Source organism: Sapajus apella, unplaced genomic scaffold (assembly GCF_009761245.1).
Source record: "Sapajus apella isolate SASKATOON/1434 unplaced genomic scaffold, GSC_monkey_1.0 scaffold137, whole genome shotgun sequence".
In the NCBI taxonomy this organism is placed as follows: Eukaryota; Metazoa; Chordata; class Mammalia; order Primates; family Cebidae; genus Sapajus; species Sapajus apella.
The window spans coordinates 2,668,014-2,693,637 of NW_022437077.1; the positions used below are offsets into that span (position 1 = coordinate 2,668,014).

At 42.7% G+C, this 25,624-nt stretch overlaps 1 protein-coding gene across 1 annotated transcript in view; it reads left to right on the forward strand.

Annotated features, from left to right (window-relative positions):
- Positions 1-6,145: 6,145 nt before the first annotated feature.
- SERINC3 (serine incorporator 3) overlaps positions 6,146-25,624 on the forward strand; it is a 23,930-nt gene continuing 4,451 nt past the window's right edge. Inside the window, exons 1-8 of the mRNA XM_032263750.1 lie at positions 6,146-6,349; positions 15,676-15,837; positions 16,419-16,612; positions 18,099-18,178; positions 18,975-19,112; positions 21,731-21,900; positions 22,999-23,089; positions 23,894-24,074. Of these exons, the coding sequence (XP_032119641.1) occupies positions 6,311-6,349; positions 15,676-15,837; positions 16,419-16,612; positions 18,099-18,178; positions 18,975-19,112; positions 21,731-21,900; positions 22,999-23,089; positions 23,894-24,074 (1,055 nt within the window). The 5' untranslated portion in view covers positions 6,146-6,310. The remainder of the gene's footprint in view (positions 6,350-15,675; positions 15,838-16,418; positions 16,613-18,098; positions 18,179-18,974; positions 19,113-21,730; positions 21,901-22,998; positions 23,090-23,893; positions 24,075-25,624) is intronic.

Below are 25,624 nucleotides of genomic sequence, written 5' to 3' on the forward strand. Positions count from 1 at the left end.
ATTAGCTGGGCATGGTGGCGCGTGCCTGTAATCCCAGCTAATTTTTTGTATTTTTAGTAGAGACGGGGTTTCACCATGTTGACCAGGATGGTCTCGATCTCTTGACCTCGTGATCCACCCGCCTCGGCCTCCCAAAGTGCTGGGATTACAGGCTTGAGCCACCGCGCCCGGCCCGGTTTTTGTTTTTGTGTTTTTGTTTTGAGACAGAATCTCACCTGGTCGTCCAGGCTGCGACGCAGTGACGCAATCTCTGCTCACTGCAACCTCTACCCCTCCAGCTGGGTTCAAGCGATTCTCATGCCTCAGCCTCCCGAATAGCTGGGATTACAGGCATGTGCCACCACGCCTGCGTCATTTTTGTATTTTTAGTAAAGACGGGGTTTTGCCATATTGGCCAGGCAGGTCTCCAGCTCCTGACCTCAGGTGATCTACCCGCCTGGGCCTCCCAAAATGCTGGGATTACAGGCGTGAGCCACCACTCCCTGCCAAGACTGGGAATATTTAAAGACAAGAAAACTGATGTGGGAGGGGTGGCAGATTCCTCTATTTTATAGTTTCTGAAGGGGTGGTGTGGCAAAGAGTGAATAAATCAGTTTCTTTGATGGAGAATTAGATCACCAGATTTAATTTCAATTTGAGGAATAATTTATTTTTCCTCGTGTCTAGCAATTACACTTCTTGGAATAACTCCAGATATGCGGGAAGCTGAGCACAAAGGATATATTCATGACTCCATTTTCGCAAAAGCAAAAGGGTTGTGACCAGTCCAAATATCTATCGGGGCCAGGCACGTTGGCTCACGCCTGTCATCCTGAAACCACCTTTGCAAAAAATTGTAACTGAGGTATCAGACCTAACTGACCCATCTTGCTTCTAACCTCTAAACTGTCCTGTTCATTCCTGGGTGTAGGCCAAACTAACTTTGGGAAAGAATTCAATGTATAGTTTAAATAATAGCCTTTTCCAAAAAGCTAACCTATTCTTGTAAAACAAATGAAAGGCCACAGGCCACTGGCCACGAAGTCAAGATGAGAAAGGCTGGAATTCTAAACATTACCGGCCATTATTCTTATTCTAGAGGTCACAAGATTTTTTTTTTTTTTTTAAGACAGAGTCTTGGCCAGTGTGGTGGCTCACGCCTGTAATCCAAGCACTTTGGAGGCCAAGGTGGGCGGATCACCTGAGGTCGGGAGTTCAAGACCAGCCTGACCAACATGATGAAACTCCGTCTTTAAAAAAAAAAAGACAGAGTCATGCTCTGTCGCCCAGGCTGGAGTGCAGTGGCGTGATCTTGGCTCACTGCAACCTCTGTCTTGCTGGTGCAAGCAATTCTCATGCCTCAGCTTCCCAAGTAGCTGGGATTACAGAGACCCACCACCATGCCCGGCCAATTTTAGTATTTTTAGTACAGACGGGGTTTTGCCACGTTGGCCAGGCTGGTCTTAAACTCCTGACCTCAAGTAATCTGCCTGCCTAGGCCTCCCAAAGTGCTGAGATCACAGGCATGAGCCACTGTGTCCCACCCCCAATTACTCTTGAAGGTAAAATCACTATTGTGAACCTCAGATCAGCCTTTTGAGTTGTCTTTTCAGGTTTTTGCATTTCTAACAACCAGATGGCCCCACTGTACCTGCCAACCAGTTTTATGGCTCCCATCCAGGAACTGACAGCAGAAGAGAACATCTTTGACTCCCTATAATTTTATCCCTGAGCCAACCAATCGGCACTCCTGATTCACTGGCCCCCCTACCCACCAAATTAGCCTTAAAAACTCTGATCTCAGGCCAGATGTGGTGGCTCTTGCCTGTAATCCCAGCACTTTGGGAAGCCAAGGCAGATGGATGCCTGAGGTTGGGAGTTCGAGACCAGCCTAGGCACTCTAGCCTGGGCAACAAGGGCGAAATTCTGTGGGTAACAAGAGTGAAATTGCACTCTAGCCTGGACAACAAGAGCAAAATTCTGTCTTAAAAAACAAAGAAACAAACAAAAAACACGATCCCTGAGTTTTCTGGGAGATTGATTTGATAATAAAACTCTGGGCTCCAGCACAGCAGGCTCTGTGTGAATTACTTTCTCTATTGCAATTCCCCCTTTTTGATTAATTGGTTCTGTCTAGGCAGCATGGAAGTTGAACCCCTTGGGCGATTACAATCCCAGCACTTTGGTAGGCTGAGGCAGGCAGATCATTGAGCCCAGGAGTTTAAGACCAGCCTGGGCAACATAGTGAGACCTCACCTCTAAAAAAATAAATTAGCCACCCGTAGTCCCAGCTACTCAGGAGGCTTCAGCCTGGGAGGTAGAGGTTGCAGTCAGCAGTGATTGTGCCACTGAACTCCAACCTGGGTGACAGAGGGTCCTGTAAAAAAAAAAAAAAATTCCCTATCCTTAGGGAATTGAGGCAACATTATGATACATCCATAAAATAAAATAATTACCATAGTAAAAATTAAGAGGGACCAAGGTAGATATAGACGTAGCTACAGTTTAGGTACAGAGCTGTCTTCCAACTATGTAACTGCCTAGTGGATTTGTCTTGCCTGCCACCTAGGCAGAGTTGACTTATCAAGACAGGGGAATTGCAATAGAGAAAGTATAATTCACACAGAGGGAGCTGTGCAGGAAATGGGAGTTTTATTATTACTCAAGTCAGTTTCCCTGAGCATTTGGGGATCAGAGTTTTTGTTTGTTTGTTTGGAGACATAGTCTCACTCTGTTGCCCAGGCTGGAGTGCAATGGGACAATCTTGGCTCCCTGCAGCCTCCACCTCCAGGGTTCAAATGATTCTCCTGCCTGAGCCTCCAGAGTAGCTGGAACTACAGGCATGCACCACTACGGCCAGCTAATTTTTGTATTTTTTTGGTAGAGACGGAGGTTTCACCATGTTGGCCAGGCTGGACTCGAACTCCTGGCCTCAAGTGATCCACCTGCCTCAGAATCCCAAAGTGCTAGGCATAAGCCACCACACCAGGCTGGGAATCAGAGTTGTTTTTTTCTTTTTTGAGACGGAGTCTCGCTCTGTCACCCAGGCTGGAGTGCAGTGGTGCGATCCCCATTTACTCCAACCTCTGCCTCCCAGGTTCAAGCAATTCTCCTGTCTCAGCCTCTGGAGTAGCTGAGATTACAGGTGCCTGCCACCATGCACTAATTTTTGTATTTTTAGTAGAGACGGGGTTTCACCATGTTGGCCAGGCTGGTCTCGAACTCCTGACCTTGTGATCTGCCCACCTGGGCCTCCCAAAGTGTTGGGATTACAGGCGTGAGGCACCTTGCCTGGTGGGATCAGAGTTTTTAAGGACAACTTGGTGGGTGGGGGGATGCCTGCAAGCCAGGAGTGCTGACTGGTTAGGTAGGAGATGAAATCATGGGAAGTTGAAGCTGTCCTCTTGTACCGACTCAGTTCCTGGGTGTGGGCCACAGATCAGATGAGCCAGTTTTTCAGTCTGTGTGGTGCCAGCAGATCCGTCAAGCTCAGAGTCTGCAAAATATCTCAAGCACTGATCTCAGGAGACGTTTAGGGAGGGTCAGAATCTTATAGCCTCCAGTTGCATGATTCCTAAACCATAATTTCTAATCTTGTGGCTAATTTGTTAGTCCTACCAAGGCAGTCTAGTCCCCAGGTAAAAGGAAGGTTTGTTTTGGGAAAGGTCTGTTATCTTTGTTTTAAACTATAAACTAAGTTCCTCCCAAAGTTAGTTCAGCCTACACCCAGGAAGGAACAAAGACAGCTTAACGATTAGAACCAAGATGCAGTCAGTTAGGTTAGATCTTTTTCACTGTCTCGGTCATAATTTTGCAAAGGCGGTTTCAGCTATATATACTAGTTCGAAGCAACAGTCTCCGAACTAGTCCCACCATTGCTTCTACTATTACCTTCAACCCTAACCCATCCCTGCTCCAGTCTTTATTCCAACCAGCAGCCAGAATGATCTTTTTCTTTTTTTTTTTTTTTTTTTTTTTGAGATGGAGTCTTATTCTGTCACCCAGGCTGGAGTGCAGCGGTGCCATCTTGGCTCACTGCAACCTCTGCCTCCCGTGTTTAGCAATTCTCCTGCTTCAGCCTCCTGAGTAGCTTGGATTACAGGTGCCCACCACCATGCCCAGCTAATTTTTTTTTTTGTATTTTTAGTAGAGAGGAGGTTTTACCATGGTGGCCAGGCTGATCTTGAACTCCTGACCTCAGGTGATCCGCCCACCTCAGCCTCCCAAAGTGCTGGGATTACAGGCATGAGCGTATACTAAAAAAAATACAAAATTAGCCGGGCATGGCGGCACATGCCTGTGATCCCAGCTACTAGGGAAACTGAGGCAGGGGAATTGCTTAAACCTGGGAGGTGGAGGTTGCAGTGAGCTGAGATCGCGCCATTGCACCAGTCTGGGCAACAAGAATGAAACTCGGTCTCCAAAAATAAATAAATAAATACGTAATAATAATAAGAATAAAATAACCTAAGTTTGACAAGGGATGTGTAAAGATGGGAGGAGCTGCCTTGGGTGGCTGCAAGTGCCCTACCCTAGAAGAGATGTTGCTGAGGGGCTCCTGCGTGAGGTGGGAAATTGAAGTAAATGATCTCAAAGATCTGCTCTCCTCGCTTTGGCCAAGTAGAGGTGACACACTCAACCAGTTAGGGCCAGAAACAGTAAGAGATGGGTGGGATCCTACATTTGGGAGGACAAATACTTGCAGGTAAGAACTGTTCAGCCGACAGCTAGACCTAATGTTCCTAACTGAATATAAATAGTGATCACAGAATATAAACAAGGATCAGACAAGACCGCCATGTAGTTGGAACAAGATACAGACAAGGCCACTCTGGTATCAAAAATAGGACTTCTGACTAATATGAGTGGGTTCTGCTTCTTTTCCAAGGACAAAGCTAGCCTTGTTTTAATCCTTCTACCTCCTGGATAAAAATTTTTAAGATACCTAATCACTGAACTGCCTCTACTTCTTTTTTTTCCCACCCCTCACACTCGCCTCTACTTCTTGACTGTGTTTAATCCAAAACTGTTCCTCACCTCCTTGAGTTCAAGGGGTTTCACTGTGTTGGCCAGGCTGGTCTATTCCTGACCTGATGATCCACCCTCCTAGGCCTCCCAAAATGCTGGGATTACAGGAGTGAGCCACCTCTCCCAGCCCAGAGGGGCTTTTCATGAATTTCCCTTATCAGACTAAAGGCTGATAATTCAGAAGAAATTCAATTATGAATCCCCTTTCAGAGAGTTTTATCAGTCAGGGAAGATTAACACACCACAGGAGAAAAGATTGAAGTGTGACACCTCATTGTCCAGACATCATCATTGTTTGCCGCATTCCACCTAAACTATTATATATGTAAGTAAATAATGTTTTCATTTTCTTCTTAAAGTGAACTCTCAAATTTTATATATATTTCGAAAGGAATATTTACATCACCGTTTAAACGGGAAACCAGCATTGCTTGGTAGAAATGGAAAGGTTATTGCAAACACACACCCCAAAAAAAACAATGTTTTAAAACTGCAGGCATGGTTGCCTGTTGGAGAGATTTAGAAAATGAAGCCTTTACTCTGTTAAAAAGGGAAATAAACGTTAGAAAGATGTTAAATACCATACTGGCCTCAAACAACTAGCATGTTTTGAAATGGGACGTTCTCACTCTGCTTTTTCAAATCGCATATTGTCCTGTTCATGCACCCTTAGATTTGTCCATTTCTCCCAAATGGGGTACACCCCACATTTTAGGAAACGATTCCTGTCGCCTCTTGGTTAACTTGGACTTATCCTTTAGTTCGCAGATTAAAAAAAATCCTTCAGAGGAGGCTTCCAAGACTACTAACCAAATAAATTACTTTCCCCTTACAATAATAGGCACTAAATACACCTTTATTGAAAGAGTATCCCCCCATACTCGTTCGTAGTACTCATTACATTAGGGCATGGTGCATTTATGTTGTGAAATCTCCTCTTAACCAGACGATAAATTCTGAGCGCAGATACTGTGCCTCTCTGTACAATTCTGTAGCCTGCAGATCTTTACATATAAGGGGTGATCAACGAATACAAATGATGTAAGGAATGATACCTTCACCATTCCTGAAACCCCAGAATGGTTTAGCCCCGCCTTCCCCTTCAACCAATGACAGGCTCCCTCTCGGCCGCTCCCGTCGCGGATGGTGGGCGGGGCCACGCCGTGATACATCAGTGCGTCAGTGGACGGCCGCGTTTCCGGTCTGAGAAACTGTCGCGTTTCTGGGGAGACGTCTCGGCTGCCACTAACCACCGCATCAGAAGGCAGCCTCAGGACCGGACACCTCCATCACTGGCGTCACCATGGGGGCTGTGCTGGGTGTCTTCTCCCTCGCCAGCTGGGTGAGTTTGGGGTCCCGAGTCCTCGCCGGACCTGCGATTTTGGGGGAAAGGCCTCAAGCCCAGCACTGTGCGTGCTGTGGCTCCAGAGGCCCTCGGGATGTCAGGAGGCGCCGGGCTACAGAGGGTCTCCGGGGCCCCAGACCCATATCCGCGATACCCTCAGGTCAGGATCAGGCGACTCGCCTTCCGGGTTCGTCGGGGAACCGTGGAGGCTAGGCCGCCATTGTTTACAATTCGGATGGCCCCGCCCTGCGAGCCTTCCTGGATGTAGGCTCCTCTGGAACTGGAGTAGGACCGAGGAATGAGAGCTCCCAGCGCTGGGGCTCCGCTTCCTCCCGAGGCACCTCTTAAGGTGGCATCATTTAATTCTGGGTGGCTCAAGTAATATTTTTATCCCCTAGCACGGGATTTGCCAAAACTAAGGAGTATGAAACTCGGATTTTAGCGGAGGCTTGTCTGCAGTTCTGGGTGCAAGAGAAAGAAGGCCTTGTAGATTGTTATTCGAAATTGGAAACCAGTGCCTGAATATTTGGGTTCTGCTATAGGTCATTTATCCGAGGATGATCACCCCAGCATTCCTCTCTTCGAGAACGGTTATGACAGTGAAGTGAGTAAACGGGTTTCATCACTTCGTAAACTGTAAACATTTTAAAGATAAAATTTTAGGGCCTGTAAGAGAATATGCTTGAGTTACTTCATTTACCCACTTCAAGGAGTTTGATTCCTTGATTCCTCATGCCCAGCAGATGTAGTTGACCAGGTGTGTAGAAAAAACACACTCAGTTTCTCCTACTGTACTCATAGCACACTTTTGATACCAGATGTATGGTGTGGGGGGATTCCCCCCCCAAACATCAGGCAAACAATCAGTGCTTCAGGGGATGCCAGCTTGGTGCCCTGCAAGTCAATTCTGAAGCTCTCTTTTTGGAGATAGCATTAAATCCCACAAGTTGCGGGCTCAGTCTCACAAGACCAATGGCAAGCCTCAGGCGGTTTTACCTGTGCCTCTGACCAGCCAGCCACCTATAAATCAGAATTCCCATGACCCCCCTCCTTGGCTTTGATTAATTTGGTCACAAAACTCAAGGAAACATGTTTGCTGGGGTTTATTATAAAAGCATTTTATTATTAGCTGGGCATGGTGGCGGGCACCTGTAGTCCCAGCTACTTGGGAGGCTAAGGCAGGAGAATCGCTTGAACCTGGGAGGCAGAGGTTGCAGTGAGCTGAGATCTCTCCACTGCCCTCCAGCCTGGGCGACAGAGCAAGACTCCATGTCAAAAAAAAAAAAAAAGTATTTTATTGTGTGTATTTATGTATTTTTAATTCTAGATTCAGAGGGTACATGGGCACTTTTGTTACATGGGTATGTTGCTTTATCCTGAGGTTTGGGCTTCTAATGATTCCGTTGCCCGAGCAGTGAACATAATATCCAATAGGTGGTTTTTCAACCCCTGCCCCTCCTCCTTCTCCACTCTTGGAATCTGCAGTGTTTTTTGTTGCCATCTTTGTGGCTGTGTTTTCCCAGTAGTTAGCTCCTACTTATAAAGGAGAATATGCTGTATTTGGTTTTCTGTTTCTGCATTAATCCATTTGGGATAGTGGCCTCCAGCTGATCTTTGTTGCTGCAAAGGACATGATTTTCTTCTTTTTTATGGCTACTATTAATATATTTTTAAAGATACAGATGAAGTGATATGTAAGAGAAGGTATAGGGAAAGGGGTCTGGAGCTTTCATGCACTCTCTGGGTTGTCTGAGGTTCCACCCTTCAGAAACCATGTGTTCAGCTGTCCAAAAACTCTTTTTTCTTTTTCTTTTATTTTTTTGAGGTAGGCTCACTCTGTCACCCAGGCTGGAGTGCAGTGGCACCATCTCGGCTCATTGCAACCTCCACCTCCTGGGCTGAAGCGACTCTTGTGCCTCAGCCTCCCGAGTAGCTAGTATTATAGGTGTATGCCACCATGCCTAGCTAATTTTTGTCTTTTTAGTAGAGATGGGATTTCACCATGTTGGCCAGGCTGGTCTCCAACTTCTGGGGTGTGAGCCACCCCTCCCAGCCAAAAATTTTTCTGAATTTTGTCCTTTTGTCCTTTTTATGCAGGCTTCATTATGTAGCCAGCATTGATTAAATTACTGGTTTTTGGTGTTTGGCCTAACCTTCAGCTACTCCTCCTTGGAAATTCAGGGGTGAGACTGAAAAGTCCCAACCTCCTCCAATGACCAGCCCCCAGGGGCTGCCAGTCACCACTAATCTTATTAGCATACAAAAAGACATTGGTTATTCCAAGGATTTTAGGAATTGTATGCCAGGAAATGGGCACCAAATATACATATATTTCACTGTGTTACACCAGGGATTCTATTTCAGCTCATTCTACGTGCTTTTTTTTTGTTGGAGGGGGACAGTTTTGCTCTGTCACCCAGTCTGGAATGCAGCGACTCAATCATAGCTCACTGCAGACTTGAACTCCTGGATTTATGTGATCTTCCAGCCTCAGCCTCCCCAGTAGCTGGGACTACAGGTGTGTGACACCATGCCTGACTTCCTTCCACCATTTCTTAGAAACAATGTATTTTAAGATTGTTGATCCAGCCGGGCGCGGTGGCTCAAGCCTGTAATCCCAGCACTTTGGGAGGCCGAGGCAGGTGGATCACGAGGTCAAGAGATCGAGACCATCCTGGTCAACATGGTGAAACCCCGTCTCTACTAAAAATACAAAAAATTAGCTGGGCATGGTGGTGCGTGCCTGTAATCCCAGCTACTCAGGAGGCTGAGGCAGGAGAATTGCCTGAACCCAGGAGGCGGAGGTTGCAGTGAGCCGAGATCGTGCCATTGCACTCCAGCCTGGGTAACATGAGTAAAACTCCGTCTCAAAAAAAAAAAAAAAGATTGTTGATCCTAAATCAAAAGAGTGTTCCATTGTTAAGGACTTTGTTGAGAGCAGTGTTTTTCTAATTTTTCTGTACTTGACCTAAAGAAAGATTTTGCATAGTTGATCTGATGCACCCATATAGAGACAAAGTTTTATGAAATAATCCTTTACCATCTACTATACGATTTTTCTTTTATCTTCTATCACATTAGAAAATCCTGGTCAGTTGAAGGTGTGGTGGCTCATGCCTGCAATCCCAGCACTTTGGGAGGCTGAAGTGGGGGGATCACAAGGTCAAGAGAGCGAGACCATCCTGGCCAACATGGTGACACCCAGTCTCTACTAAAAATACAAAAATTAGCTGGGCATGGTGGCTCATGCCTCTAGTTCCAGCTACTCGGGAGGCTGAGGCAGGAGAATCATTTGAACCCTGAAGAAGGAGGTTACAGTGAGCTGAAATCGCACCACCGCACTCCAGCCTGGTGACAGAGGGAGACCCTGTCTCAAAAAATCCTAGTGAGTTGATTTTTACAATCCACTAGTGGTTCAAAATCACTATTTATAACACACATTCTTTAAAATGTAGTTAAGGTCATTAGATAAGGAGTGAATTGTTAATTTGAAACAAACATTTTTTTCTATCATGATAACTGGAAATGCATTTTGGCTTTGATTGAAAGCGATGATTTGAATTGATGCCATCCAAGCATTTCTATCTATATGCTACTTTAATATTTTATTAATCCCTTTGATTCAATAGAAACGTTAAGAAGTTCTGTATACTAGAGAATAGAATGAGTGAGGGAAAGAGTAATAGAAAGTGAAATCAGGAAGGTAGAGAGCAAAATCATGTTTATACCCATTATTATATGGTCTTGTAGGTTTTTAAGGACTTTGGCTTTTATTCTTAAGTTATATCGGAATCCATTAGAGTCTGAAGAAAGGAGTGATATGATCTAGGCCTGTGTTTTAACAAGGTGGATTGTAGTTGCTGTTTGGAGAACAGATGGTAGAAAAGTAAGGGTAAAGCAGTATAGGGAGGGAAAAATCTCCCACCAGCCTTTTGGGTTCTGCTTCAGGGGGCTTGTGAATTAAACTGACGAAACAGATTATTTAGAGAAATAAGAGTTTGTTTATGCATGCAAGACATGTACACACAGGAGTGCTCAGTAATAGTAACTCAAAGGGGGTCGTTAGAACTTGAAGATTTCTCTTTTTTTTTTTTCTTTTTGAGACCAAGTTTCAGTTGCCCAGGCTGGAGTGCAATGGCATGATCTTCACTCACCGTAATGTCTGCCTTCTGGGTTCAAGTAATCCTCCTGAGTAGCTGGGATTATAGGCATGTACCACCATGCCTGGCTAATTCTGTATTTTTAGTATAGACAAGGTTTCTCCATGTTGGTCAGGTTGGTCTTGAACTCCCGACCTCAGGTGATCCACCCACCTGCCTCAGCTTCCCAAAGTTCTGGGATTATAGGTGTGAGCCACCGCGCCCGGCCAAGGCTTTCTAATTTAGTAGGGAAAAGGAGGCTGGGAGAAAGGAAGGTATGAGAAGAACAAATAGGTTTCTTTAGGAAAGACAAGTTTGTTTTTAGGAAAATAAATAGGAAATAAGAAAGTTTGTGGTGGTACTTGTTTATGCAGGTATGAGAAGTCTTTCCAGCTTCTCCATGTCCTTAAAACTTCCCTGGAGAGGGAATTTATGGCAACCTTATTTCCCAGAAGTTGCTGCTTTTAGTTAGATAAGGGAAGTTCCGAGAAGGCTTTTAACTGCATCTATTGAATATCAGATACCTTCAGCTTAAAATAATCTTTATGACAACTCAGAGCCGCTTTTTAATTTTTTTTTTTTAAACAGAGTCTTGCTCTGTTGCCCAGGCTGGAGTGTTCTGGCATGATCTTGGCTCACTGCAGCCCCCACCTCCCAAGTTCAAGTGATTCTCCTGCTTTAGCCTCCAGAGTAGCTGGGATTATAGGTGCCTGCCACTTTGCCTGGCCAATTTTTGTATTTTTAGTAGAGATGGGGTTTCACTATATTGGCCAGGCTGGTCTCAAACTCCTTACCTTATGATCCACCCGCCTTGGTCTCCCAAAGTGCTGGGATTACAGGCATAAGCCATCACATCTAGCCTTTTTTTTTTTTTTTTTTTTTTTTGAGACTGAGTCTTGCTCTGTTGCCCAGATTGGAGTGCAGTGGTGCCACCTTGGCTCACTGAAACCTCCGCCCCCCAGGTTCAAGCGATTCTCCTGCCTCAGCCTCCCTAGTAGCTGGGATTACAGGAATGTACCACCACGTCTGGCTAATATTTTATGTTTATAGTAGAGATGGGATTTCACTGTGTTGGCCTGGCTGGTCTTGAACTCTTGACCTCAGATGATCCACCTGCCTTGGCCTCCCAAAATGCTGGGATTACAGGCATGAGCCACTGTGCCCGGCCAACTCAAAGCTTCCGAATGGGTTTCCTACAGCAGTGAGATGGGAGCTATTCCACTTAATCCAGATGAGATATAATAGTTGTAGCTTGGACAAAAGGTAATAGCTGAGGATACTGTAAAGATAGTCAGATTCTGCATATATTTTGAGGATAGAGCTGATTGGATGAGGATTTTGGGAAAAGGGAAGGCATTCAGGATTACTCCAGATTTTGGGCCCAAGCAACAGGAAGAAGAGAGTTGTTATTCACTGAAATAGGAAAATGGCAACAGGAAGAAGAGAGTTGTTATTCACTGAAATAGGAAAATGATATAACATATAGTAGGACAGATTTGTCGCACAGATATTTACTGAGTACGGGCTCTGTAAAGGTGCAAAAGATATACATTGTAAAAGTAGTCTCCCCTTCGAGATAGTTACATTCCTTTTTAGAGACAGGGTAAGTTTATTAATTTACCAGGGCTGCATAACAAAGTATCACAGAGCCGGTGGCTTAAACCCAGTGATTTCTTATCTCTGAATTCTAGAGGCTGGAAGTCTAGGATGAAGGTGTCAGCACATTCGGTTTCTTCTAAGGGTGATGAGAAAGAATCTGTATCATGCCTCTCCCCTAGCCTTTTTTTTCGTGGTTTGCTGGCAGTCTCTGACATTCCTTGGCTCATAGATCTCTGCCTTCACATAGCATATGGCATCCTCCCTGTGTTGTAAGCCTATGTCCAAGTTTCCCCTTTTTATAAGGACACTAGTCATATTGGATTAGCTGCTCACTCTACTCCAGTATAATCTCATCTTACTACCTCTGCAGTGACCAGGTAAGGTTATATTCTACGGCATTGGGGATTAGGACTTCAACATAACAATTTGCGGAGGACATGCCTCTGCAGCGTTTGGCCTGTATTGTAGTTAAGAATTGGAGATTGAGGGCCGGGCGCGGTGGCTCAAGCCTGTAATCCCAGCACTTTGGGAGGCCGAGGCGGGTGGATCACGAGGTCAAGAGATCGAGACCATCCTGGTCAACACGGTGAAACCCCGTCTCTACTAAAAATACAAAAAAATTAGCTGGACATGGTGGCGCGTGCCTGTAATCCCAGCTACTCAGGAGGCTGAGGCAGGAGAATTGCCTGAACCCAGAAGGCGGAGGTTGCGATGTGCCGAGATCGCGCCATTGCACTCCAGCCTGGATAACAAAAGCGAAACTCTGTCCCCAAAAAAAAAAAAAAAGAATTGTAGACTGAGACTGGCTGATCAATTTCCCATTGCTGTTGCAATTATAAATAATAACGGCTGCCACAATATATTGAGCCTGATATATGTGTCAGGCATTATGCTAGCTGCTTTGTATTCCTGACATCATCTCATTCTTTACTCAATAACCCTGTTCTAGTAGGTAGTATTATGCTCATTTTTACAGATTAGAAAACTGAGCTTTATTAGAATGTTAGCACCTTGCTGCAAACCACACAAAATTATCATAAAGTCCACACAAGGTACCATCTATAAAAAATGAAGATTATTCCTGGGACCATATTGTAAGACCAGAGTTATTCATTATTTACATCTGCTAATTCTGAATTAGCCTGTCCTTGTAATGTGATTTGATAATGTCACATTATCAAGTGCAATTCAGGCAGCTTCATAATCAAGCATAATGTCTCAAATTATATCCTCTCTTACTTAGCTAGGCATGGTGGCGCTTGCTTGTACTCAGGAGACTGAGGCCAGAATATCGCTTGAGCCCAGGAGTTCAAGGCTGCAGTGAGCTATGAGCACACAACTGTACTCCAGCTTGGTCAACAGAGTGACGCAGGCACAGCGGCTCATGCCTGTAATCCCAGTACTTCGTTTGGGTGGCCAAGGCGGGTGGATCACTAGAGGTCAGGAGTTCGAGACCAGCCTGGCCAACATAGTGAAACCCTGTCTCTACGCAAAAATTAGCTGAGCATAGTAGCACATGCCTGTAATCCCTTTAATCCCAGCTACTCAGGAGGCTGAGGCAGGAGAATTGCTTGAGCCCAGGAAGTTGAGGTTGCAGTGAGTCGAGATGACATTATTGCACTCCAGCCTGGATGATAGATTGAGACCTTGTCTCAAAAATAAAGAAAATTGAAAGAAAATTGTATCTTCTTTCATGTAGTATGGTCATTAACAAATTTTAGCAGACTAAAGATCTAGGTTACTCTTAAAAAAAAGGAGGTAAAGTTTACATAACATAAAGTTAACCATTTTTTTTTTTTTAAATACTAGTCAAGTGCAGTAGTGAGAAGCGGGGAAAGAGTAGAACAAGGAGTTCGATCTGTAACTGACTGTGAACAATCAATTGAGATAACTCACTACCTTCGGACCAGCCAGTTAACCATTTAAAAGTTTATAGTGGGCCAGGTATATCTCACACCTGTAATCCCAGCACTTTGGGAGGCTGAGGTGGGTGGATTGCTTGAACTCAGGAATTCCTTAGCATGATGTTTTCAGGGTTCACCTGTGTTCTGTCATGTATCTATCAATTATGTCTAAATAAGCCTGTAACCCAGCAAGTTGTAGAGAAAGCGCCACACTCTGAGATTGAATCAGGAGTCCTTTATTGCTGGCGACCGAGAGATGGCTAATGCTCAAAATTCTCTGCTGAAGAAGGGGCTTGATTCCTTTTTTTTTTCCTGCCTCCTTCCCACTGCTTGATTCCTTTTTATACCTTGCTTAAAAGAGGGGAGGAGGAGCCTATCTGAAGCAAATTTTACAGAAGCAGAACAAGCAAAAGTTAAAAGATAGCGGTTGCAGATGTAGGGGGCTTTTCATATTATCAGTAGATGCATTCCTAAGTGAGGATGGCACAGCTTGACCTTATCAGTAAGTGCATTCCTGAGTGCCCTTGAGTACTCTTGACCTAGCTATGCACTCAAGGGAGGGGTATAGTGGGAAGGTGGAGACTAAGATGGAGCCTGTCCGGCTCTCAGCTAAAATGGAGTCAGTTAGGCTAACACAGGTTAGGTTAGCACAGTATAAATATCCATTTTATTTTTCTTTTTTTTGAGACCAAGTCACACTCTGTTGCCCAGGCTGGACTGCAGTGGCATGATCTCAGCTCACTGCAACCTCTGTCTCTTGGGTTCAAGTGATTCAACTGCCTCAGCCTCCTGAGTAGCTGGGACTATAGGCATGAGCCAGCACGCCCGGCTAATTTTTGTATTTTTAGTAGAGATGTGGTTTTATCATGTTGGCCAGGCTTGTCTTGAACTTCTGACCTCAGGTGATCTGCCTGCCTCAGCCTCCCAAAGTGCTGGGATTACAGGTGTGAGCCACTGCACCTGGCCAGATATACCATATTTTACTTAGACCATGTTTACTTATCAATTAATGGACAGTAGGTTGTTTTCACATGTTGGTGATTGTAAATAGTGCTGCTGTGAACATTCATGTACAAGCTTTGGGTTGAATAGCTGTTTGAAACAAGATAGCTATTGGGGTCAGGTATGTACTTGCTGGGTCATATGGTAATTCTATGTTTAATTTTATGAGGAACCTGGTTCCTCTTGAATTGAGCTAAATGGCTCTTGCTGTTATTATTTATCAGAGGGTTTCCATGTAATGTTGTTTTATGTTGTAATATTAGCTTTGGTAACTTGGATTCGCTGTAAATAGCAGGTGGAGTTAGGTTTGTTTGTATTCTTCTCATATTTTAAAACCGATGATGCTCTCAGAATGTAATCAACATTTATTGAGCTGTTAACACGTTTTAGACAGTGTTGAGTGTTCATTTAATATAACAAAGGCTGAGGGAGGAAAATTCTATTATTGAGTTCATTTTATAGCTGGTGAAATGGGGTTAAGAGTACGTAACTTGCTGGGGTACAAAGTGGCAGAAATAATACTTACTTCAGAGCCCATGCTTTTAACCACTTCCTCCCAGCCATGATTCTCAGTTAAAACTGTAAAGTCTGATTTGCCTCGTCTTCTCTTCTGTGACATCTGTGTCATAAAGCGATCTACTAAAGGAGGTCTCAGGTGATCATGGTGTGCTCATTTCAGGTTCCATGCCTCTGCAGCGGTGCCTCATGTTTGCTGTGTAGTTGCTGTCCTAACAGTAAGAATTCCACGGTGACTCGCCTCATTTATGCTTTCATTCTCATCCTGAGCACTGCCGTATCCTATATCTTGCAGAGAAGAGAGATGGAACCTTACCTGAAGAAGGTAAGAAGCAACAATGCACTTGATGTGTTGGTTATTTTATTTTTATATTTTGCAAAATGCTGGTTTTTTAATTTCTTCACTGTTAATCACGTTCATTGTAATTTGGAGACTTTTTACTTATATGGGGGTGTGGTCAAAACACAGAAATATGAGGACATTAGTCCTTTTCCAGAAATACACAATGAACATCTTTAGGCTCTAGTCTAACAACTAAGAGAAAACATTAAAAGCGTGGATCCAAAACATTTTCTTTCCTTATATGTTAAGATTGAAGCATCTAAACTGGACTAGTTCTTCACCTTTGGAAGGAGTCACTCATGGCTGGAAAATCTCATGGGAAAATGGCAGACAGCCTCTTCAGCGTAAAAGAGCAAAGAAGAGAGAGCATTTTTATTTTTAAAATGCAGTTTGTTTATACTGTTTGGTAACAAGGTTGTAAATGAATTGGAAGGCAAAGAGAAAAATTCCATAGTCAGTCTTGTAGTTGTTGAAGTAATTTTCTAAATCCAGTCTTCCCTGTGGTGGGGTAGAATCTCTCTGAATGTAGATATTCTCATAGAATTGAAATTGCTTTTTTCCAGATTCCTGGATTTTGTGAAGGGGGATTTAAAATCCATGAGGCTGATAGAAATGCAGATAAAGACTGTGATGTGCTGGTTGGTTATAAAGCTGTGTATCGGATCAACTTTGCCATGGCCATCTTTTTCTTTGTCTTTTCTCTGCTTATGATAAAAGTAAAAACAAGTAAAGATCCCCGAGCAGCAGTACACAATGGGTATGTTAGATTTATGATTAACTTGTTATATTATGATGTGGCTCTTCCTTCCTTTCAGCAGTTAATGTTGCCATTCTGATGGAATCAATGGAATATGTAAATGAATGGCCCAGATGTATTTCTGGTCTGTTACACATGTGAAATTTTTTTAATGTCATTTTCTTTTTCTTTTTTTTTTTTTTTTTTTTTTTGGAGACAGAGTTTCACTTATGTTACCCAGGCTGGAGTGCAATGGCGCGATCTCGGCTCACCGCAACCTCCACCTCCTGGGTTCAGGCAATTCTTCTGCCTCAGACTCCTGAGTAGCTGGGATTACAGGCACGCACCACCATGCCCAGCTAATTTTTTGTATTTTTAGTAGAGATGGGGTTTCACCATGTTGACCAGGATGGTCTCGATCTCCTGACCTCGTGATCCACCCTCCTCGGCCTCCCAAAGTGCTGGGATTACAGGCTTGAGCCACCGCGCCCGGCCTAATGTCATTTTCATTTAGATCCCTGTAACATGGAGGGGATAGGGAGTCTTGTCTTTTTATTTTCTTTTTTCTGTGACCAAGTTTCGCTCTAGTTGCCCAGGCTGGAGTACAATGGCGAGATCTTGACTCACTGCAACCTCTGCCTCCTGGGTTCAAGCGATTCTCCTGCCTCAGCCTCCCGAGTTGCTGGGATTACAGGCATGTGCCACCACACCTGGCTAATTTTTGTATTTTTAGTAGAGACTGGGTTTCTCCATGTTGGTCAGGCTGGTTTCAAACTCCCGACCTCAGGTGATCCGTCCACTTCAGCCTCCCATAGTGCTGGGATTATAGGCATGAGCCACCATGCCCAGCCCAAAATTTAATTCTCAATTAGAGAGTGAATGGAGTTTTATAAACTTAGTGTATATTACAATTCCCTTTTTACACATGCAGTAACTGAATTTCAGAAAGGCTAAATAAATTGCCTGAGATCTGTTAATCAGTTGGAGGTTGGAGCTAGGATTGAAGCTTAGGTCTGTTCAGCCCCAAAGCTTGGCTCTTTCCACACAGTCATACGAGGCAGTCATTAAAGATCATGAACTGAAAATCAGGTGCCAGTGGTGAGTTGTGTCATTGTGGACAAGATAATCTGTGCCCTGTGTTGCAAACAAAAGATTCATGATCACTTTTCATCCAGACCTTACAGTTAATGGCTCTGTGGGTAGCTAACACTGTTATTTTAGAACTCCCAGAATGTTAGAAAAATGCCTACCTTTAAGTGCTAAAAATAGGGAGGCTCTAAATTTCTAGTTTTTTTCTGATTATAAATATGAATGATTTATTCTCTGTGCTAATATTGTCCTTTAATTGTATGAAATATTAAATGAATTAGCCTCATGTCAAATGAAGAAAATAGTCCAGACAATCATGTTGGGGAAAAAGCTATTATTTTTGCATTTCAGAAGTGAATTTTTCTCAGTACAAAGGTGAAACTTAACATTTCATAAATGCATTTTTATATTTTAATAGGTTTTGGTTCTTCAAAATTGCTGCCCTTATTGGAATAATGGTTGGCTCTTTCTACATCCCTGGGGGCTATTTCAGCTCAGGTAGGGTTCACCATGGAGGGGGTTAATTTTAAGCTATATAAACTCTGTAGATGATTGAGTTAAAGCTACATTTTAGGCCAGGTGCACTGACTCACGCCTGTAATCTCAGCATTTTGGGAGGCCAAGTTGGGTGGATCACCTGAGGTCAGGAGTTTGAGACCATCCTGGCCAACATGGTGAAACCCCGTCTCTCCTAAAAATACAAAATTATGGTCTTGAACTCCTGACCTTGTGATCCACCTGCCTTGGCCTCCCAAAGTGCTGGGATTACAGGTGTGAGCCACCATACCCCGCCGCAACTCAGTATGTGGATTTAAAGTCAGGAGGCATTCATTGCACCTCTCAGGTTTTCTGGACCTATATGTTAATCTTTTGCCAATATCTTAATTGTGTTCTCACTTGTTGCAATGCAAAGCTAATTGGAGAGCCTATCAAAATAAGGGCTTACGACTCTTGTGCTATCTCTGTCTTAACCTACTTCCTTAGTTTGGCATCAGGTGACATCTTTAGATTTCTACTGTGATTTTCCCACCTCAAAAAGAAAAGACTTACAGTATCATGTGGAACTCAGGTTGTAGGCTCCCCTTAGCACAAGGTAAAACATGTTTTAAAAGGTCTGAAACCCAGTAGAATGCTTTTAAGAGAATGCCTTTGAGTTTGGAATCTTGCTATATTGCTGGAGACAGAATGTCTTTACCACCCCTGTCTTGTTTTAATTGAAATCCGTTCAGAATGTTGGACCTTCTGAAATGTTACTCTATGGTAGAGAATAACTTTGCTCTCTTGATTCTTGTAGCCTGGTTTTTTGTTGGCATGGGAGGGGCCGCCTTCTTCATCCTTATTCAACTGGTGCTATTGGTAGACTTTGCTCATTCTTGGAATGAATCATGGGTAAATCGAATGGAAGAAGGAAACCCAAGGTTGTGGTATGCTGGTAGGTATCTCTACTCACCTATGTTAGCCATACTGCTACCTTAAGGAGGGTGTACAATAAAAATCATTGTTACAGTCCCAGCAACTAGAATCCTCAGCAACAGAAGGCCAGGGTGGGAGAATGGCTTGAATCCAGGAGTTCAAGACCAGCCTAGGCACCATATTGAGACTCCATCTTTACATTAAAAAAAAAAAAAAAAATTAGCCGGGCATGGTGGCATACACCTATAGTCCTAGCTGCTCGGCAGGCCAAGGCAGGAGAATCACTGGAGCCCACAAGTTCAAGACTGCAGTAAGCTATCACACCACTATACTCCAGCCTGGGAGACCCTGTCTCTAAAAATACTAATAAAAATAAAAGGAAAAATATCTATAATTTCCTGAATTTGGCTCTGAATTATATGCATTACTGAAGTAAGGTAGCACAGATAATATCAACTGTTGGATTTCCCCAATTTATTTGAGAGTCATAATGTAATTACATGTGTTTAGATAAGGAAAAACAGTTGTATTTAGTGACTTAGTTCTGGTTTTGATAATCTTATTTCCATGGAGAGGAAACTCAGATGGGTTCAACATACGGGGCAGCTGCCCACCTACCTTAGGCAGATAGGAGTAAGTAGTCTTATGGCCTTATTCAGAAAGGGACCCCACACCTGCTATGAAAAGCTTTCTGGTGGGAAAGGAGCACTTATAATTTCTAGGCTGAGTTAGCAGTAGCTTGTGAATATATTTTGGCTATGGTAGAGCACTACCTACCTAATAATACATACTTGCACACATTTCTGATTATTTCCTTTGGACAAATTCCCAGAAAGAGAAAAGTCAAAGTGTATGAATATTTTAAAATGCTTTCAGTACATATTATCAAGTTGCCCAGTTTTATTTTCATTTTATTTATGTAGTTTACTTTTAAAAATACTTACATATATTTAAAAAAAAATACTATCTTTACCATAAAAACAAATGATAGAACTTTTTAACTTAATAAAGAATAAAACATGCAAATCTTCACCTATCTACAACCCATTTTCCTTTCCAGATGTAGCTACTCTTGTGGACCTTTATGTATTTATGCATTCGCCTTGCTTTTGTATTTAAATGTAAACAAGATTGTACTGTATATTGTTCCATGACTTGCTCTTTTCACTTCCTGCATGATGAATATCCTCCCTATCAGTGAGTGTAGGTATGCCTTACTCATTTAACTTGCATTCAAGCTCCTGGCATGGACTTTGCTGTAAGCTGCATGGTATTCCATTCCATACAATTCCATAGCATTCCATGGTAGAGTATACTGTAATTCATTTAACCTTTGCCCTGTTGCTGGTCATTTAAATTGTTTGTAATGACTATTTTATTTTTACCTATTTCTTTCTTTTTTTTTTTTCTGAAATTGGGTCTCATTCTGTCACCCAGGCTGGAGTGCAGTGGCACAATCATGGCTCCCCTCTGCCTTCCTGGCTCAAGCAATCCTTCCACCTTAGCCTCCCAAGTAGCTGGGAATACAGGTGCACACCATCATACCCACATTATCATGCCCAGCTAACTTTTGTGGTTTTTTAATTTTTCTTTTATTTTTACCACCCCACCACCCTCCCCTTCACTTTTGTGTTTCTTTGTAGAGACAAGGTTTTTCCATGTTGCTGAAACTCCTGGATTCAATTGATCCACCTGCCTTGCCATCCCAAAATGTTGGGATTACAGGCGTGAGCCACCACTCCTGGCCCTTATTTTCTTTAATTCATTTGGATCATACAACTCTAGAAGAACTTAATGAGTTGCAAATCGGTCATACTTTATAGTAACTAAGTGTAGAAAAATTTTGTATATTCAGATGGGAAAACATTAAGAAGTGTGCTAGTAACTTAATGTACATCATTTAATTTTAGACATGCAAAATTCATTGAGGTATGTAGAAACTAGTTTTCTTATATCTGGGCTTTGACTTGAATACAAGTTAACTGAGCTTATCATTCCTGCAGTTGGTCTGAGTGTGTTATATGTGCCGTTTCATGTTTTCTAATTTTCAGAGCTACACAACTAATTGTTTTGTTTATTGTTTGAGACAGGGTTTTGTTATGTTGTCCAGGCTGGAGTGCAGTGGCACTATCTTGGCTCACTGCCAACCTCTGTGTTCTGGGCTCAAGCAGTCCCTCTGCCTCAGCTTCCTAAGTAGCTGAGACTACAGGCACATGCTACCGTGGCCTGGCTAATTTTTGCATTTTTTGTAGAGATAGGGTTTCACCATGTTGCCCTCATTTTGAGGGTATAGGAATCATCTAGGTTCCTAAGAAAAGCTTGCAATAAACAGTAATTAACATATAGTTAGCAGTTCCATCTAGCTGGAATGATCAAACATCTGATAATTCAACCCATGAAATCATATTAGGTAATTCAGGAAGTGAATTCAGTTGCTTGGTGGATTTTGGAATTTAATATTAAGCCAATTGAATAAAACATTGATACTTTAACTTTGAGGTCTCTGTAATTTTACTGTGAATTTCCCCGGAAAAGTGAAATAATGTCTCCTCATTTTTATATGGAGTGGAAGAAAATTGGTCTTCACTATAAGTTTATTATAGTTGTGGGCATTCATATTGGTTTCCCTTTCTCCAGCTTTACTGTCTTTCACAAGCGCCTTTTATGTCCTGTCAATCATCTGTGTCGGGCTCCTCTATACGTACTACACCAAACCAGATGGCTGCACAGAAAACAAGTTCTTCATCAGTATTAACCTGATCCTTTGCGTTGTGGTTTCTATTATATCAATCCACCCAAAAATTCAGGTATGATTGTTTACTGCTTCTTCCTCTGTGAAAGGTTTTTAATTAGTTCTCAGCTTAAAATCTAGGTAACCTTTCTTACGAATTTATGTCTAAGTTTATCCACTCGAACATTTTCTATATTATATTCTCATAATTATAACTTAAGTATACAGTTTACCATTTCATACCTGTATCAGTTAAATGGATTAGCTATCATTCAAAAAAACCTAGGTAACTTGAGAATTTATAGTTCTTATAAAGTGTTTAAGCTATGGCAATGATTCTTATGAGTCATTAGCTAGGATATTTTAGGGGAATTAAACTGTGAAAAATCATTGATTTTTAACATTTAACAAAACTCATGCTCTTGAGTTTTAAATAATATAGTTTAGGCTAAGTGCGATGGCTCAAACTTATAATGCCAGCACTTTGGGAGGCCAAGGCGGGGTGAATCACTTGAGGTCAGGAGTTCGAGATCAGCCTGACCAACATGGTGAAATCCCATCTCTACTAAAAATACAGAATTATTCAGGCATGGTGGCACATGCCTGTAATCCCAGCTACTTGGAAGGCTGAGTCGGGAGAATCGCTTGAACCCTGAAGGCAGAGGTTGCAGTGAGCTGAGATAGCACCATTGCACTCCAGCCTGGGCAATAAGAACAAAACTCTGACTCAAAAAAGGAAGCAAACCATAATTTTAAAAAAATTCATGGAGTTTAGATATGAAATATGAAAATTGTATAGAAATCACCTTTCTTTTTAAAAGTGAGAAAACAGAAATCTCAAAGAAGTGATAGGTCTCACCGAGCTACTAATTAGTTGCAAAGCTGATCTTAGATCTTTTTACTACACCAAGGGATTAGAAAATCAAAGGCCTTGTGTGATAAACAGGAATTTCTAGGATTGCGAAATGCCTTGAGAACCAGTAGTACTTGCGTCGCCTTTCTTGGTTCCTAAGCAGGCTGACTGAACTGAAAGGTTGCTTGTCATCTTTCAACTCCCAAGCAGAATCCAAAAGTTCTGTTACTGATAGTTGAGTGAATCCCAGAGAAGTGTGCTGCATTTGGAAAGTCACCCTTTGGCAATCCCTGTGGCACTGTTTTCCTTTTAATTCCATAGGAACACCAGCCTCGCTCTGGCCTCTTGCAGTCCTCCATCATCACCCTCTACACTATGTACCTCACCTGGTCAGCCATGTCCAATGAACCTGGTAAGGAAATATCAGTAACACATTCAGTTGATAACAAGAAAGTTGGAAATTAGCCCTTACATAGGTGGTACAAAAACTAGAGTTAGAGCAAATGTGAAACAAACAAAACTTTTAATGTACAGTGTTCACTGGAGATTGGTAGGTATATACCTTTTACATTTTAGTTCCCACATCTTTTCATAGTTATATATAACTGATAGCCTAAAGGGTGACAGTCCTTTAGATGGTCTAAGCTTTACCTAACCTATGCTGAGTCTAGTTAAGAGCTCTGGTCAAGGGCACCCTTGTTTTGGCCCTTTGTTTTGACTGAATTTTAGTTTGATGTCACAGTCTCTAGAAGAAACGGATGCAGGAAGTCTCCTTTTGTAGTTATGATAGGCTTGTTTCTCAGTAGAATATTCTGTGGGCTTCTTTTAAAGGAAAACAATGCAGACCGCCCCTCTCCCAATGATAACTTTTTTGTTCTTAAGTAACTATGTGAAAAACAAAATAGAAATAAACTTCTGTGCTTAAACCCTTGGCACTATAGAATTGAAAAGATTTGTCAGTTACACTACAAAACCGATAAAATCAAGAATGATGTTTATGAAATTTGACAGATTCTGTTGTTTCTTTTCTTTTTTCCTAATTCTAAGTCATTGATTGTGACCAAATATGTTACTGACTGTTAGGTTTCAGATTTTTTTAAGTAAAGAATTCCCATGTTTCACATCACGACTGAATGATACGTAAGGAACTCCTCAAATCCTTTCTTGAAACAAGATGAGTTGTAACCAAGGATAATAAAAATTTTCTCATTTTCAGATCGTTCCTGCAACCCCAGCCTAATGAGCTTTATTACACGCATAACTGCACCAACCCTGGCTCCTGGAAATTCAACTGCTGTGATCCCTACCCCTATTCCACCATCAAAGAGTGGGTCTTTACTGGATTCAGATAATGTTGTTGGACTGTTTGTCTTTGTTTGCTGCCTTGTATATTCTAGGTAAGTTAAAAGGTACCTAGAACAAGATTTTCATGGAGGTTGATTATAAAGTGAAGCAGCTATTCTGCTTTCAAAAAGCAGTATGAGGAATTAACAAAATTTACTCCCTTTAATGAAAAGTCCTTTACTTGCTTCAGTTACAGAGCTGTGAACATATATATTTTTTTGAGACAGTGTCTTGCTTTGTCACTTAGGCTGGAGTACAGTGGCACAATCTCAGCTCACAGCAGTCTCCACCTCCTGGATTCAAGTGATTCTCCTGCCTCAGGTTCCTGAGTAGCTGGGATTACGGGCACCCGCCACTATGCGTGGCTAATTTTTGTATTTTTAGTAGAGATGGGGTTTCACCATGTTGGCTAGGTTGGTCTCAAACTCCTGACCTCAGGTGATTCTCCAACCTTGGCCTCCCAAAGTGCTGGGATTGCAGGTGTGAGCCATCATACCTGGTCTAGTGTACAAGTCTTAAACTTCTTTTGTTTTTAAGCATTTTATTCTAAATAAAATTCTAAGTATTTTATTCTTTTTGATGGTATTACAAATGAATATATGTTTTCTTAGCTTAACTTTTGGTTTATTTATTGCTAGTATATAAAAGTATGATTGGTGGCCAGGCACGGTAGCTCATGCTGGTAATCCCAGCACTTTGGGAGGATCATTTGAGTCCAGGAGTTTGAAACCAGCCAGAGCAACATAGTAAGACCTCGTCCAGGTGTGGTGGTACACATCTGTGGTCCCAGCTGCTTGAGAGGCTGAGGTGGGAGGATTAATTGAGCCCAGGAGATCGAGGCTGCAGTGAGCCGTGATTGCAGTATTGCAGTCCACCTGGGTGATAGAGTGAGACCGCCATCTCAAAAAGAAAGAAATACAATTGATTTTTTTTTTAAGAGATTAAGTCTTGCTCTGTCACCCAAGCTGGAATGCAGTGGTGTGATCATAACTCACTACAGCCTCAAGCTCCTGGTTTCAAATGATCCTCCCTCCTCAGCCTCCTGAGTAGCTAAAACTATGGGCATACCACCATGCCTAGCTAATTTTGAATTTTTTAAGAAACAGTCTTGCTGTTTTTTAGAAACAGCGCTGGCCAATCTTGAGCTCCCGTCCTTGAGCAATCCTCCCACCTCAGCCTCTCAAGTAGTTGAGATTACAGGCATGAGCCACCACACCCAGTTCTGATTTGTGTATTTGGTCTTGTATCCTGCAACTTTGCTGAACTTACTTATTGTTCTTTTTTTTTTTTTTTTTTTTTTTTTTGAGACGAAGTTTGGCTCTTGTTACCCAGGCTGGAGTACAATGGCGCAATCTCGGCTCACCGCAGCCTCTGCCTCCTGGGTTCAGGCAATTCTCCTGCCTCAGCCTCCTGAGTAGCTGGGATTACAGGCACGCACCACCATGCCCAGCTAATTTTTGTATTTTTAGTAGAGACGGGGTTTCACCATGTTGACCAGGATGGTCTTGATCTCTTGACCTCGTGATCCACCCGCCTCGGCCTCCCAAAGTGCTGGTATTACAGGTGTGAGCCACCGCGCCCAGCTTTTTTTTTTTTTTTTTTT